The sequence below is a fragment of the Cervus elaphus genome, chromosome 11 (genome assembly GCF_910594005.1).
Source record: "Cervus elaphus chromosome 11, mCerEla1.1, whole genome shotgun sequence".
NCBI lineage: Eukaryota > Metazoa > Chordata > Mammalia > Artiodactyla > Cervidae > Cervus > Cervus elaphus.
The window spans coordinates 92,657,315-92,672,956 of record NC_057825.1 but is presented as its reverse complement, the minus strand read 5'-3'; the positions used below and the strand labels follow the sequence as shown (position 1 = coordinate 92,672,956).

The 15,642-nt window shown below is 55.0% G+C and overlaps 3 protein-coding genes across 6 annotated transcripts; 2 read left to right on the top strand and 1 right to left on the bottom strand.

The window, feature by feature from the left end:
• Positions 1-39: 39 nt before the first annotated feature.
• On the top strand, positions 40-3,039 carry AUP1 (AUP1 lipid droplet regulating VLDL assembly factor). 3 transcript variants are annotated; one of them, XM_043918475.1, is made up of 12 exons: positions 40-174; positions 255-392; positions 472-622; positions 818-1,002; positions 1,257-1,329; positions 1,421-1,494; positions 1,723-1,789; positions 1,884-1,986; positions 2,117-2,236; positions 2,353-2,468; positions 2,654-2,772; positions 2,867-3,039. In XM_043918475.1, the coding sequence occupies exons 1-12, from the start codon at positions 125-127 to the stop codon at positions 2,901-2,903; spliced, it is 1,233 nt and encodes a 410-aa protein (XP_043774410.1). In that variant the 5' UTR covers positions 40-124; the 3' UTR covers positions 2,904-3,039. The 3 variants fall into 3 exon arrangements, with proteins under 3 accessions (XP_043774410.1, XP_043774409.1, XP_043774411.1); XM_043918474.1 differs by having other exon boundaries at positions 2,847-3,039; XM_043918476.1 differs by lacking the exon at positions 2,867-3,039 and having other exon boundaries at positions 2,592-2,732.
• Positions 3,040-3,094: 55 nt separating this feature from the next.
• On the top strand, positions 3,095-9,991 carry DQX1 (DEAQ-box RNA dependent ATPase 1). Of its 2 annotated transcripts, XM_043918465.1 has the most exons (12): positions 3,096-3,577; positions 4,026-4,281; positions 4,531-4,724; positions 5,103-5,487; positions 5,829-6,062; positions 6,151-6,250; positions 6,355-6,513; positions 6,594-6,785; positions 8,261-8,380; positions 8,554-8,744; positions 9,082-9,272; positions 9,530-9,991. In XM_043918465.1, exons 2-12 carry the CDS (start codon positions 4,045-4,047, stop codon positions 9,684-9,686), a joined length of 2,160 nt encoding a protein of 719 aa, XP_043774400.1. In that variant the 5' UTR covers positions 3,096-3,577; positions 4,026-4,044; the 3' UTR covers positions 9,687-9,991. The 2 variants fall into 2 exon arrangements, with proteins under 2 accessions (XP_043774401.1, XP_043774400.1); XM_043918466.1 differs by having other exon boundaries at positions 3,095-4,281.
• A 1,557-nt stretch (positions 9,992-11,548) lies between these two features.
• Positions 11,549-14,332, bottom strand: TLX2 (T cell leukemia homeobox 2). The gene is made up of 3 exons (XM_043918450.1): positions 12,803-14,332; positions 12,121-12,358; positions 11,549-12,018 (listed from the first exon to the last, which is right to left on the bottom strand). The coding sequence occupies exons 1-3, from the start codon at positions 13,200-13,202 to the stop codon at positions 11,802-11,804; spliced, it is 855 nt and encodes a 284-aa protein (XP_043774385.1). The 5' UTR covers positions 13,203-14,332; the 3' UTR covers positions 11,549-11,801.
• Between the last annotated feature and the right edge of the window lie 1,310 nt (positions 14,333-15,642).

The window sequence follows — 15,642 nt, the reverse complement described above, 5'->3', positions numbered from 1 at the left end:
GGGCGCCTCAGAATTTCAGGTCCCGGCACCCTGGGCGGATGCCCGAAGACTCCGCCTTCCCAAGAGCCCCTGCGGCGGGGCGCGAAGATGGCGGCATCGGCCAGACAACCTTAAAGCAGCGGCAATGGAGCCTCCCTCGTCGCCGGGGCCGGAGCGGCTCTTTGATTCGCACCGGTAAGAGCCCCGGCGGGAAGAGACAGACTTCCGCGTCCACTTGGCCTTCGGCGCCCGATCACCCCGCCTCTCGCCCCCAGGCTCCCGGGTGACGGCTTCCTGCTCCTCGCGCTACTACTCTACGCTCCAGTCGGGTTCTGCCTCCTCGTCCTGCGCCTGTTTCTTGGGATCCACGTCTTCCTGGTCAGCTGCGCGCTACCAGACAGTGTCCTTCGCAGGTTCCGACCCGGGCGCTCGGGGAGGGTCGGGGCTGGGCCTGGCCCGAGGCCAGATAGTCACCACTGCCTGCGTTCGCAGGTTCGTGGTGCGGACCATGTGTGCGGTGCTGGGGCTCGTGGCCCGGCAGGAGGACTCTGGACTCCGGGATCACCGTGTCAGGGTCCTCATTTCCAACCACGTGACACCTTTCGACCACAACATAGTCAATCTGCTCACCAGCTGTAGCACCGTGAGTTAGGGAGGAAGCCGAGAGTGCCACGGAGTGGCTCCCTGGGGCTCAGCTCAAGGCGCTCCTCTCCGTGTGCAGCTTTCCCTTGGGGACCACAAGATACCCTTACCCCGACCTCGCTTTTCTACCCATATGTCAGTTTTTCTCACTTCACGGCATTCTTTTTTTCTTGCTTTCTCTCCTTCCGGTTCCCAGCCTCTACTCAATAGTCCCCCAAGCTTTGTGTGCTGGTCTCGGGGCTTTATGGAGATGGATGGTCAGGGGGAGTTGGTGGAGTCACTCAAGAGATTCTGTGCTTCAACACGGCTTCCCCCTACCCCTCTGCTGCTATTCCCCGAGGAAGAAGCCACCAATGGCCGGGAGGGGCTCCTGCGCTTCAGGTGAGTGAGCACAGGTATTTGTCTCCAACTGTAGGTGATCAAGCTTGGGGGCCCTTGGGTTTTCACAGCCTTCTTCAGCCCTGCCCCCTACCTTCCTAGTTTATTTACTTTTTTCCCACTTTTAGTTCTTTCCCCTGAATCTGTTTATTTCCCACATTTCTATTTGTACAGTGTGACAGTTATCTGTTTAAAGTCAGGTATGAGCTGCTGACTAGATTGGCTAGAATCCCATCTTACTTTCTTCACTCTTCTAGTTCCTGGCCGTTTTCTATCCAGGATGTGGTACAGCCTCTTACCCTGCGAGTCCAGAGACCCCTTGTCTCTGTGGTGAGTGTGTTCCACAGGGAATCTCTGGGTTTGGAGGGGAAGTTTCCTACTCCTGGCCCTGGTTTAGACCTCACTCATGCCCTCCCCTCAGACGGTGTCAGATGCCTCCTGGGTCTCAGAACTGCTGTGGTCACTTTTCGTCCCTTTCACGGTGTATCAAGTAAGGTATTAACTGTCCTCACTCTTTGGTGGCTGGGAGAAACTCATCTCAAGGTCAAGGAAGTAGCTGTCTCTGCCCTGTCCATTTGCAGATCTTTTAATGTTAAGGTCCTACCACAGAGGCAATATAAAGTATTTACTATCTCCCCTACTGTCACCACCACTGTTCCAAGAAAAGAGGTATCAGAGTGGAGAGTGGGTGCCCTCAACGTGGACCTGGATTGTTTTTTGCAGGTGGCTCCGTCCAGTTCATCGACAGCTGGGGGAGGGGAGTGAAGAGTTTGCCCTCCGTGTACAACAGGTGGTAGGGGACACGGGCAGGGTGGAAGTGGGTTCTTTCTTTGGGAGAAGGAGAAGAACACTTGAGAAACTTCGAATCCTCCAATTCTCCCTAGCTGTTGGCCAAAGAATTGGGCCAGACAGGGACACGACTCACTCCAGCAGACAAAGCAGAGCACATGAAGCGACAGAGACACCCCAGATTGCGCCCTCAGTCAGGTGTGTGGTCTCTGGACATACAGCTTTTCAACTGTTTTTCAACCAGTTCTGACTTCCTCCCTGTGTCTGTACTAATCAGCCTCTCTCCTCTAGCTTTCCACTCACCATATTTCGGATTTCTCTTTTGCAGCCCAGTCTTCTTTCCCTCACTCCCCTGGCCCTTCTCCTGATGTGCATCTGGCAAGTCTGGCTCAGAGAGTGAAGGAGGTTTTACCCCATGTTCCACTGGGCGTCATCCAGAGAGACCTAGGTATGAGAAAGAGTAGCTTTACCCGAGGAGACAGGCGTCGAGAGGGAAAGTGGGTGGAGAAGGGAGAAGGTGAGCAGAGAAGCCGACTGCGCTGTCCACTCCTCCCTTCTCCCCAGCCAGGACTGGCTGTGTAGACTTGACCATCACTAATCTGCTTGAGGGAGCCGTGGCTTTCATGCCTGAAGACATCACTGAGGGGACCCAGTCCCTTGCCACAGCCTCTACTCCCAAGGTGAGGCCCAGAAAATGAGCCGGTCCAGGACTTGAGGTGGGATGGGGCAGTCTGCGTATTCCCTGTCCTGACGTCTGTTCTTTGACCCTGAGACCCTAGCACAGTACCTCTCTTGCAAAGTAGGCATTCGATGCGTGTTTAATGATGATGACTTCGCAAGCCCTCTGACATTGTGATCACCTCAGTTCCCCAGCTCTGGCCCGGCAACCCCTCAGCCCACAGCCCTAACATTTGCCAAGTCCTCCTGGGCCCGGCAGGAGAGTCTACAGGAGCGAAAGCAGGCGCTGTATGAATATGCAAGAAGGTGAGACGCTGAGAGGACAACCGGTAGGAAAGGGCAGGTTGGAGAAGGAGGATAATACGGCAAAGCCCATACAGTGTCTTCTTGTGTCCCACAGGCGATTCACAGAGAGGCAGGCCCAGGAGGCTGACTGAGTACAGCATGGCACCCAGAGCCGCAGGACGGAGGCTGGGGCAGCCTCACCCGCCTCACAGCAGGCCGATGGGTGGGCGCTGAAGGGAGGAGTGGGGCTCCCCCCAGCATCACATTAAATGCAGGGTTTGCACTCACGGTTTCTGTTGCCTCTTTGGGTCTCAAAAGCCCTCTAGCAGGTTCCTTGTCCCTTGGTTGCGGGGATCAGGAATGAGGGCCTCCTTGTGGGTTTGTGGAGGGTCGGTCAGAATGGAACTGTCTGCAATCACCTCCTCATGTCAAGAGATGAGTGATACTAAGGAAGTATAACTAAGCTGCATGCCCAGCAGCAACTGGGCCCCGGCCTCAGAATTCAGCCCAGGCATGTGAGGAGACAGCTGCAGAACTGCAGGTCCCAGGATACCTTTCACTAATGAGCACAGAACACGGTCTGTAGGATTCACGCATGCCCAGTGTGGCGGCTGGAGCCTGTTTTCCATAGGCTCCTAACTAGGTTAAAGAAGGTGGAGCACGTGGCCCCACCCCAGAACAGTCTCTAGGACCGCGTCTGAGCAGTGCCCCAGGGTGGATCCGGAATTGACCTTTGTACCTCACAGCAGGTCTGGGTTTGTGGTGACTTGCTGGGTGGGTCTGGAACTGGCTGCCATTCCAACGCGTCTCAGAGCTGCAGGCAAAGGTTTGAATCCAGGATCCTTGTGTCCCTGCTCCCCAATTCCTGACCCCACTCCTGCTCTTCATTCTCTCCCCAAGGGACCTTCCCACGGGTGACCAGGTCTTTCTTCCTTTCTTTTTGGCTGTGTTGGGTCTTAGTCGCGGTGGCTGGGCTTTGTTCCCTGCCACAGGCAGGGTCTTACGTCCCCAACCAAGGATCGAACCCACGTCCCCTGCATTGGAAGTTGGGTTCTTAACTACTGGACTGCCAGGGAAGTCCCAATAGTCCACTTCTGATAGTCCCTTACTTGGAGACTCAACTCTTCCCTGTTTCCCGGCAGACAAGAAGTACTGGGAAGGATGGACCCCAGTGCATTATCACCTGAGGGTACAGGTTAGGGATCAGGGCTGAGGTGGGAAGATGGTGTCAGTCACCAAATACGAGGCCTTGATGACTGCCCTGCCTCCTGTAGGTCCTGCTAGACAGTCACCATGGCCTCTCAGCTTCTCAGGTTGGAAGAAGAGTCTGGCCCAAACCCTGGGGAGTCTGAACTGGCTGTGAACCCCTTTGACGGGCTCCCCTTCTCTTCCCGCTACTACGAACTACTTGAGCAGCGCCGATCCTTGCCTGTCTGGGCTGCTCGCTTTATCTTCTTGGAGCAATTGGAGAGTAGCCCCAGTGGAGTGGTACTGGTGTCTGGAGAGCCTGGTTGTGGCAAGAGCACCCAGGTGGGGGTCGGGGTGGGGAAGGAAATTCTGACAAAGGGAGGGGGTAGGGAACTGGCTCCTCCTGGGACAAGGCTGGGAATGGGGTGGGGGTTGCTGTGTGGAATAATAGGGGAGGTGGTCAAAAGGAGACAGGCAGTGAAGTACCGGAGAACTCCTCAAATAAGGAGAGATTAAACTGGCAACAGCTCCTCCAGCACTTCAGAGTTCTGTGTCTCGCTGACAGGTGGTCCTTTCCTATGCTTACCCCAGATCCCACAGTGGTGTGCAGAGTTTGTGCTGGCCAGAGGTTTCCAGAAGGGTTGGGTAACTGTGACTCAGCCTTATCCTCTAGCAGCCCTGAGCTTGGCCGTGCGAGTTGCTGATGAAATGGACCTGACCCTGGGTCATGAGGTTGGATACAGCATCCCCCAAGAAGACTGCACTGGGCCAGACACTCTGCTAAGGTGTGGCCCCTTGCAGGCCCGACTCAAATCTCCTTCCACTCACCCCATAGAAACAAACCCGGCCTTCTGACATCTCACCGTACCCTCCCTCAGCTTAGCTCACCCTTTACATCATGCATGATGCAACTTCTGAATTCAGCCATTTAACCCTAGCCAGCAACCTCAGACATTCAACTTCACCGTCATCTTGAAAGTCTCACTTTCCTAACTGGAGTACAGCTTATGAACAGTGTCACCAATAGGTCACAAAAGTCAGTCACAGGATCTTTTTCTGACCTTTACTGTCAGAGCCTAGGCCCCCTGGGGAGAAGCTCCTCTGGACTTCTGGGGCTGGTCGGTGTCCACACTGACTCCTCTGCCCACTGCCAATGTCAACAGGTTCTGCTGGGACAGGCTGCTTCTGCAGGAGATGGCCTCGACCCGGGGCACTGGAGCCCAGGGTGTGCTGGTCCTGGATGAGGCTCAGGAGCGGTCAGTGGCCTCAGATTTGCTCCAGGGACTCCTGCGAGATGCCAGGCTGGGAAGCCTTCCAGGGGACCTCAGAGTGGTTGTAGTTACTGACCCAACCCTTGAACCTAAGCTCCAAGACTTCTGGGGCAACCCTCCTACTGTGTGTGTACCCAGAGAGACTGGCAGGTGTCCCACTCCTGTCTATAGAGACTCTTTCCCTACTGATCGAGTGGAAGCTGCCTGCCAGGCTGTGCTTGAATTGTGTCGGAAGGAGGCTCCAGGAGATGTGCTAGTGTACCTGCCCAGTGAGGAGGTAAAAAAACGGGATGCAAAAGGAGGTATTCATGTCAGATGTCTGCCCCTTCCTGTCCCAGAGGAGAACGGGAGCAATGCTTATTGGGAACATTGGAGTTCTAGTACTTACTCTCTGTTGGGGTCTTGAGGAAAAACTCCAGGGTTTGGGGATAAAAACTTTTTGATTCCATACAATGTAGAGATTTGCAGTTCAGCAAGTTCCTGAAATTATACCACCCCAACTTTATATGAGTATGTGCACTTTTTCAGAGTGAAGGTCCATAGCTTTCGTCAGTTTTTCAAAGGGGTCTCTGACCCACAAAGGTGAGAATCACCCTAACACCCCACCTCTCTCTTCAGGAAATTTCCCTGTGCTGTGAGTCCTTGTCCAGGAAGGTAGGGTCCTTGGGAAACCAGGGGCCTCCACCACGGGTGCTGCCCCTTCACCCAGGCTGTGGACGAGCTGTCCAGGCTGTGTACGAGGACACAGAGTCGGGTGCCCGGAAGGTTGTGGTCACTCACTGGCTGGCCGACTTCTCCTTTTCCCTCCCTTCCATCCGACATGTCATTGACTCAGGACTGGAGCTTCGAAGTGTGAGTGAAAGACAAGTGAGGGGACACAGGCTAAAGATAGAAATAGCCCACTCTCACCTGTCTTGGCCTTGGTTGGGGGTGGTGACAGGTTTACAGTCCTCAGATCCGAGCAGAATCTCAAGTGTTGAGACCAGTCAGCAAGTGTCAGGCAGAGGCAAGACGACTACGGGCAGCAGGGATCCCACCAGGTAAGAGCTCTTGCCCTCAGTAGGATCAAACACGAGAAGAGTCACGACCCAGAGGCCCTGAGAAATCTACAGTGGTCTTCTTTCCCAGATCTTTCTCCCCTCAGGATCCTGCCTCTGCCTGTATCCTAAGTCCTTCCTAGAAGTAGAGGCTCCCTGCCTGCCCCAGCCCAGAGTGTGGGCGGAGAATCTGAGCCCCCTGATGTTGCTACTGAAGAGGAGACAGATCGCAGAGCCAGGGAGGTGCCACTTCCTGGACCGGCCTGGTGAGCCCCCCTCCTGCCCACGTCCTGCTGCTCTCCAGGTTCTGAGATCCCCTGTCCTCTCAGCCTTGTTCCCTCTCCAGCTCCAGAAGCACTGATGCAGGCTCTGGAAGACTTAGACTATCTGGCTGCCCTGGATGATGACGGGGACCTGTCTGACCTGGGAGTTATCCTATCAGAGTTCCCCCTGGCCCCTGAGCTGGCCAAAGCCCTGCTGGCCTCGTGCGAGTTTGACTGTGTGGATGAGATGCTCACCCTGGCTGCCATGCTCACTGGTATAAATCACTTCTCTTTCTGGCTCTTATGACAACTCCAAGCCTTCCCTTTGGTGTCATGGTGCTCCTTAAGCTAGCCCATTCCGCTTGGCTCTAGTTCCCAGCCCTCACTGTGCCGAAAGAGTTAGGCTTCATCACTTATCCCTCTCCTGTCTGTTACTTCTTGTCCTGCAACAAGTCTCTCCTACCTGTTTTTACTGAAACTGTACCTGTCTTGCTCAACCCTGTAATCCCTTCATTATTCAGAATAATCTCTATCCTGCTCAATGCAGGGTATTCCTCGCCCACTGCATTCCAGCTTCAGGCCCACCCCAGCAGAAGAGTGACACCTCTGCTCACCAGTGGCCTCCTGGAGACCTAATCCAGCGAGCACTTTTGAGCCCTGTTCATGACTTTCCTTAGACACTTGAGAATGGCAACCACTCCGCCTTTAACGTTGCGCCCTCCCTAAGCCTCTGTGATCTGCTCCTGGTGGTTCTCACTGTCCCTCCATTGCCATCCCTTAGTCTCCCACTTGAGTTCTTCCTCCTCTGCTTCCTCCTCTGCTTGCTCAAAGTAAGTTGAACCTCAGGATTCTACCTTTGCCCCTTTTGTCTTCTCATTCCCTGAACTCTCTGAGCAAGTTCATTCACATTCATGGTCTGAAACGCTACAATATCATTCTTCTGAATCTTGGATTTATATATCTAACTCCTGATGGTCATTCCTATCAGAATGGTCCACAAAACTTCAACCCAGAACTGAACTCGAGTACTTCTGTTGTTGTTGAGCTGAGCCCTTTTTAAATCTGCTCCCTCACCACCACCACCAAAAAATCGTACCATCACTTCTGCAGCTCTATCATCATTCTAGACTAACCTTTCTCCAGGATTTTTTTTTTTTTCATTTTTATCTCCTAATTTAAAAAAATTTTTTACCTGTTCTTCTTCATACTCAGAGTTAATGCCAATGTAGCTCCTCATCGATGCTCAGCTGGATTCCTTGAGTAGCCGCCTAACTAGTCATGTGAACTTCTTCCAAACATGTGGATTCTCTTAAAAACTCTTCTTCATCAGTTATTCTCTACCTTCCAAACAGAATGTAAATTCATTTGCACAGCCTTGCCCATACTTTCCTTCAGCTTTATCTCCTGCCACCCTGCCACACAAATCGTTCCCTCTGTCCCAGGTGCTCGAAGTTCTCCAAACATGCTATTCCCACGTCTAGAATACTCCCTCTGCCCTTCTCCACTCAACTAATTCTCAAACTTCAAATATTGGCCTGCACACCCATCTTACATGTTGGTCTCTCCCACTAGACTCTAAGTTCCTTGAGGGCAGAAACTGTTTTTCATCTATTTATCTTCAGTGTCCAATAAAGTGAATAGTATCTAAAAGTCTTTTGAATAAAGTGCCCAGAGTGACGTTGCTGCCTTTTTCAGTGTACTGCTATCTGTTCTCATGCCCCAAAATGAACTTCCTCTCTTCTGCCTCCAGCTGCCCCTGGGTTTACTCGTCCTCCACTCTGTGCAGAAGAAGCTGCCCTGCGTCGAGCGCTAGAACACGTGGATGGTGATCACAGCTCTCTGATCCAAGTGTATGAAGCCTTTATACAGAGTGAGTGCTCCACTCTGCATCCTCTCACAGAATCCCAGATTTTCCAAAGAGAGAAAGTGTGCAGCCAGCTGACAGATCTCTAGTCCCAGGAAAAGGAAGCCCTTTGACCGAAAGTTGGGTTCTTTTAGGGGTCTCAAGGACTCTAGCTATAGCTGGTCCCTTTCTATTCCTAGGTGGAGCAGACAAGGCTTGGTGCCAGGCCCGGGGTCTAAACTGGGCAGCATTGTGCCAAGCCCGTAAACTTCGGGGAGAACTCCTAGAACTGATGCAACGGATTGAACTTCCCTTGTCTCAACCAGCCTTTGGATCTGAGCAGAATCGCAGAGACCTTCAGAAAGCGCTGGTGTCAGGATACTTCCTTAAGGTTAGGGGAAAGAGTTGGAGTAAGGATCATAAAAGGAACAGAAAGTAGAAGGAACAAAGGTTAAGGTATGCCACCTCTGAAATTGGGACCCAGGTGGCCATTCAAAGGACTCTTTAGAACCAGGAGAAACTTTTCCTTTGATGTTTCGAGGTACAAGGGGCTATGGAAATGCCATATATTATGGTCATATGGTAGGGCTATAACACCTAGAGGTATGCCTTACTTTTAATACTCTCACTACCCTTGCTAATAATTCTTTCTCAACCCCCCTTTCTTTCTTCTACTGACTGACACTTCACTCTCACTTATTCCTTCAATATCTTTGTCTTTCAATGAGGTGGCCCGAGACACAGATGGAACTGGAAATTACCTGCTTCTCACCCATAAGCATGTGGCCCAGCTCTCCCCACACTGCTGCTACAGAAGCCGCAGGGCTCCTGCCAGACCCCCACTGTGGGTGCTTTACCACAGTTTCTCCATTTCCAAAGACAACTGCCTTTCCATTGTTTCTGAAATTCAGCCACAGATGTGAGTTCCCTGACACCCCTCCTACACTGTCCATTCCTCTTCCTGGGGCCAAAATTATAGCTGGGGACTTACCGAAGCTAAGTGGGGTTGGGGGGTGGGGTGGCAGGGGCAGGGATGGAGGGGAGTGAGAGGGTCTTAGTGGTTTGTGGTAACATGATTTGAGGAGACAGGGTTTGTGGAAGGGGTAGTAAAAAGTTCAACAGTATGCATTATGAAAGAGGATACAGAAATCACCTAACTATGAATGTCTCTGTCAGGCTGGTGGAATTGGCTCCTCCATACTTCCTGAGTAACTTACCCCCTAGTGAGAGCAGAGACTTCCTGAACCAGCTGAGGGAAGAAATGACAGATTCCTCGACCAGGAGTGAATCTTCCTCCACCCAAGAACTTGAAAATGCCTGTGTCCTGCAGTGACCTGCCTCTGGGGTGAAGTTGAATTCATCTCATCACATGAGATCTTCCCTCAGGCTAGCACCTAGGCAGCCATCCAGATTTAGAAGCCCAAGGGTCAAATGTAAATACTGGAACCTGAGTCCCAAGAAATGGAGCTGGGAGTGGAGCAAATTGGTTAAGCCCCAGTCTATACAGGGTAGGACCAATTCCTTAGCTTTCTTCTATTTATTGAAGAGGAACTGACATGCCCTCCATACCCCCAACTTATGCCAAACCCATCCTTGTGCTCCCTTTTGGTCTATAAAAGTTGTTTATATGATACCAAATTTGAGTTTGGTTCTGCAGTAGCATTTACAGTATCTATGAGTTAAAGATGACACAATATAAAAGAATCAGGGTGAACTTCAACAGTGATATCCTCTTGCCTGGTTCCCACCTCTGGTCAAGCCTTTGTGCTATGACTGACCTTAGTGTCACTAACATGGAAAACAAGCAGTTTGACTACAGTTGGCCTCTGACCCTGCCTAAAGCTTACCTCACTCTATCAACTGCTCCTGACTGCAGGGGAGGAAGAATGGGGGTGCTATAAGAATAAGACAAAATCGTCCCCTTTGTTCTCATACAACTTAGATCTTGCTTCTTCTTAAACTTAAAGGATATTGGATCTGTACCCAAACCCTTAACTTTCCAGCAACAAGCTTCCCAGCAGCCCCTGGCCCACCCATAAGTTCTAACAACTTCAGGAACATCATGCTTTTACCAACTGGGTACTCCTTTCTCTTTTTTCTCCTTAGACTATTAACTTTGATATCCTCAATCATCTTACACATTATAAATGTGTTTATAGAAATTGATAAAACATTTAATCCTTAGAACTCTGCTTTTCTGCTCAGAGTTCCCTCCCTTGGAGATGCGGTCTGCTTTCATCATTCCATCTATTTCCTCCTCTATGTGGATGTCAACTGACCTCCCCCGAAAGGCATTTTTCCAGAATGTATTCTCTCCCTGTGTGCTTGCTCAGTCGCTCAGTCGTGTCCGACTCTCTGTGACCCCATAGACTGTAGCCTACCAGGTGCCTCTGTCCATGGAATTATCCAGGCAAGAATACTGGAGTGGTTGCCATTTCCTACTCTAGGGGATCCTTCTCTCTAGGTTTAGCATTTAGTTTTGCCTGCAGAGTTAATCTTGGTCTTGTCTTCCCAATTTCCCTTTCATCATCCACAGCACCATTGATTTCTTGATCCTTTACATTTCCAACCTAGGAATTATCTTTGATTATTTTTAAGTCTATCACTTCCTATTATTTGCCAGATTCTGCTCACTCTAACTCCCCTGGGCCCATTAACTTTGTCCATTGCTTCCCTCTCTGTCCCTGAGAGACACCAGAGCCTGATTAGTGTTCTTAGATTTTCTCTTTCATCAAGTGTATCTCGCCCACCACTCACTTGGGAGGCTCAAGACGGAGGACGCAGTCAGCAGGTTAAACACACACACAATATAGGGCTCAAAGTCCTTAGCGATTATTTTACAGTTGAAGAATGACATGCCCAGCATGGATAACCCTCTGGTTCCTGTCACAGTCAGACTCGCCCTCCAGCACCTCCTCCATCACTCCCCTGTCATTGGCGTCTTCCTTCTTTCCTTCCTTCACACTTTTGGTACAGACCCGGCAGGCTGCAGCTGCCGAATCCCAGCCAGGCCTGTGAACAGCTTGGGCCGGACGGAACTCTGGTTGCAACCCACCCGCGGAAGAATGCGGAGTTCCTCAAGAGGGCAGCCATACGCCAGCCCGCTCTCCTCCCCGCACCTCATTGGCTATCAAACTGCAGGTCCCGCCCCCTCAGCCCCTCGGTTCCAGCCGCTGTGCGACAAGTGTGTGGGAAATGGCGGGAAAGGTCGCATTTAAGCGCTCGGGGCAATTGTGAAACGTTGGCCTGCGAACCGGCGGTGGCCGAGGAGCCCTCGGTGGCCGAGGAGCCCTCGACGATAGCCTCAAAGCCAGCTCCTCCTCACACGCTCCACTGCTACAGAACCACGGCGTGGGCGGCCATGCGCTCCTAGGCCCCAGCTCCGGGGCTCCACGAGGCGCCTCGGTCCGGAAAAGAGCGCTCGGTCGGTCGGTCGGGCAGGCGTCGCTCACACCACTGAAGCAAGCCCGGACACGGAAGCCACCTTGTTGTCCTCGGCCCAGGGCTGCAGGTTCTGCAGCGCGAAGAGCGACGAGTTGTGCAGGCAGAGCGGGTCCGGGGGCAGCGGCGGCCGCAGCGGCCGAGGCAGCGCGTCCTGCTGCAGGTGCAGAAGCAGTCGGCCCGCGCGGTGCCGCTCCGCCTCGCGCTCCTCGGCCGTCTGGCGCCTGGGCGGGCGGAGACGCGGGGTCAGCGAGGCCAGCCCCAGCCCGCCCCGCGCCTCACCGCCACTCGGCCCAGCCCGGTCCTTCACCCGCCCCGCGCCTCACCGCCACTTGGTGCGCCGGTTCTGGAACCACGTCTTGACCTGCGCGTCGGTCATGCGCAGGGCCTTGGCCAGCGCCGCCCTCTCGGCCGAGGCCAGGTACTTCTGGCGCAGGAAGCGCCGCTCCAGCTCCAGCACCTGCGAGCGGGAGAAGGATGTGCGCGGCTTCTTCCGCTTTGGGGGGGTCCGATTTTGGTAGGGGTGACCTATACGACGCGTCCCGGAGAAGGGCGAGAGCGCCGCTACAGGGAGGAAGAAAGAGCAAGGCTAGGTTTTGGGGGCGGCCCGAGGTGTCACAGAAGAGAGCGCGGCTGCCGAGGCCGCAGAGCTCCCGCGCCAGGTCCCTACCTCCCCAGCCTCGACTCCGCACCGGTAGAGTCTAATACACAAAAAAGGGGGCCTCGGAAATGGCCCTCCCGCTTGGGTGAGGGAGATATGTCCCCTGTAACTTCACTCTGCCCTCCCCGCCGTGCGGACAATGAACTGCGGAGGAGAGCGCGGGCATCGACGGCAGCTACCTCCCCAGCGCCTCTCAGCAGCGGGACCAAGAGATACAAGTTGAGGGAGGAACCCCTGGGATTAGGGGCGAAGGGTACGAAAGGGACCTTGAGTTGGAGCAGAAGGATCAAAGATGAGAAAATGGGGTCAGTGTGGGGCATGACACTGGAGGGATCGGGCAACCTCACCCGTGAGCCGGTCCTTGGCATAGCGGCGGCCGCTGTCCATCCAAGGGAAGGTGAGTCCCGCTAGGCCCCCGGCGCCGCCCAAGCCCGAAGGTCCAGGAACTGCAGGTGCGCCTCCCGCGGGCGGCTGCACTGGCAAAGGACGATGCGCCGGGACGCGGATCACGCCGCCCGGGCCAACACCAGAGCTGCCTGGTACCGGGGCCAGCGAGGCCGCGGGGCCGTAGCTTGAGGCTCCATGAAATCCACCCGAGAACGCCGCACTCTCTCCATGGCCCTGGCCCGCGCGACCCGGGCCTAGGCCGCTCCCGGGGGGTTCCGGGCAGCTCAGGATCTGATCGATGCCGAAGCTGATTGGCTCGTGGTGCGGGAGGTTGTGCGAGGCCAGCACCCCCGGTTCCATGGGTCCGGGTCAAAGAGGACCTCAGGAGGTTTGGCGGTTAGAGAGGGGCCCCCAAACAGCTTTGGGAGCCCAGCAGCGGAGCGTTTAGGGCGGTGGCTTCAGGGACCTGCCGGGCTGGCCGCAGAGAGGCGCCGGGACGCCCAGGACATCTTCATCCCTATGTACTGGGAGTAACCCAGCGCGTGCCGGCCTCTGCCGGGTGTTGGCGCAGGGACTCGCATCCCGGGGAGCGCGACCGACTGGGGCCCCAGGAGCGCCCTTCCTGACTCTGAAGCGCGGATGGACGCTGGACTGCCAGGGCCTCTGCCCGAGTCCGGGGTGGAGAGGGTTGGCTGACTTGGGCTGGGGCAGTGACTGACAGATCAGTCTTGGGTGGGCAGTGGGGGCTGGGGGTAGGGCAGGGGCGGGGCCGGGCCCGTTAAAGGGGAAGAGACGCCTGTTTGCTCCAAGCGCGGGCAAGACTGGCCGGCGGGAGTGGTGAGGGTGTTGGAGGGGGGAAGGTGGCGAGTGTGTTATGAACTTGCACGGGAGGGGCCAGAGCTCGGGCCGCTGCGCGCTGAGTCAGCCGAGATGCGCAAGGACTCCATCCTCACTGGCCTCCGCCTCTGGGTTTCCTCTGCCTCACCAACTTCCTTGCAGGTGCCGCCTCCCACAGCCCCTACTCTTCGCCTCCCGATGGGTCCAGCCTGACGACTCCCGGATTCGTTGTGGGCCCCGCCTAAGTGCTCTCGAAGACCAAATTTCGTTGTGGCTTTCTGGCTGCGATGGGAAGCGGCTGGGGAACGGCGCCGGCGAGTTGGAGGCTGGGGAAGAGGACAGTTGGAGGTGTGGCGGGGTGTCCGGTGAGCTAGGGCGGGGAATCACTGGGCCAGTGATCCTGGTGCTCCTCCCGGCCTCTCCCGTAGGGGCCCCAGCTCCTCTCCGGAGCGCCAGTAATGGGCGTCCAATGTTTCTTAGAATTTCGATTTCCTTAAATCGGTGTAAAGCGGACCCGTGGTTGTACCCAAGCCAATTTAGGTTGGTGAGGACTTGGGACTGGCGTTCTGCCCCCGACAGGGAACCAGCAACGCGGACTCTGCGCCCCGACTCTTCGCCCAGGAAGTCTGTTCTCACACACTCCCGCCCAGCCTCCAAAGGCAGGAGGACGAAATCGCCACAGGCGACACTTGGAACCTCACTGACGTCCTCGGAGGATCCTAACCGCCACATTTCGCATAGCTGCTTCACCCCACCCAAGCCCAGGAAACTGTGCCTGGAGCGTGTCAGAGAAGGGAGGTGGGGAAAGACCGAAGCCGCTCAGCGACCTTGTGACCTCTGGCCGCGGACCCAGGAGCTGGGAGCGTGTGAACTCTGCATCCTTCCCCGGGATGGGACCCCGGGCCTGCGGGCCCCTGAGCCTTAGACCCGCCCCTGCCGCCACCCGGCCCGGTGCAGGCCGCCATAATCGGGTTAGCTGGGTCGGAATTACATTACCTTCCCCGGCCCGCCCCGGCTCCGGGGGTTGGGGGGGGAATCCTGGCGCCTCTGAGCCGGTGAGACTGGGCGCCTGGAGGCGGATGTTCTTACCATCCCTCGGAGGGTGGGCACCCGATGAGCAGCTTGGCCTGCCTCAGACACATGGTGGCCAGAGGACCCTGCCCTGCTGTGGCAGTCCTCAGCCCTTCCACCGCAGCCCACTCAGGTGCTCTGCTCCTGACCGCCTGACCCTTGGGAGCTGAAGTGCCTTCTAAGTCTAATAGCCCGTCTCTCCGGGAGGACGGATCTTCCAGTTGATTGTCCAGGATCTCCTGGGGAAAACTCTGCCCCTCCTTTCTCCCTAGCAGATGGGCTGGCAGCCTGGCGCCTAGGGCAGGGTAAGAGGTCTTTTCTCTCGAGGGAACCAGGAGTGATATTTGGGCATCTGGGCAGGAAGATGAGGAAGAGGAAGAAGGGAGTAGGCTTTCTCCCCATACAAAACCTCAGTGTTCTCAGAAGCCCCAAGGTGACGGCTGAGGTAGGGAACCATGGGGCAGGGAGGCAGTGGGCATTAATAACATGCGACATCCTCACCCAGTCTTGTCCACCTTCATCATGCATTTATCCAGCTCTTCCCCCACCCTGCCAACAATCTTCTGAAAGGGTTGGGGGTGGGGAGGTACTGCCACTTTAGTAGCTGTTTTTGTCTTGGTGAAGAAGACAGATAATATCACCTTCCCTAAGCCTTCACAGAACTCCAAGCATCTTTTATCCACAGTTAAGGGCTTGGGCTACTAGAGGGCATGAAGCCTCTGCTGTTCAGGCAAACCCTTCAGAGACAGCATGGGCTGGATTCCCCTGGATGCGAACAAAGCGCCTAGGGAGACAGTGAACTAAACAACGGCTCTGAAGAGGACTGGCTGGCAGGTTAGGACTTTGTCAGTCCCTTTTCCCACTCCCTTGGGGGCTTCCCTGGTGGCTCAGC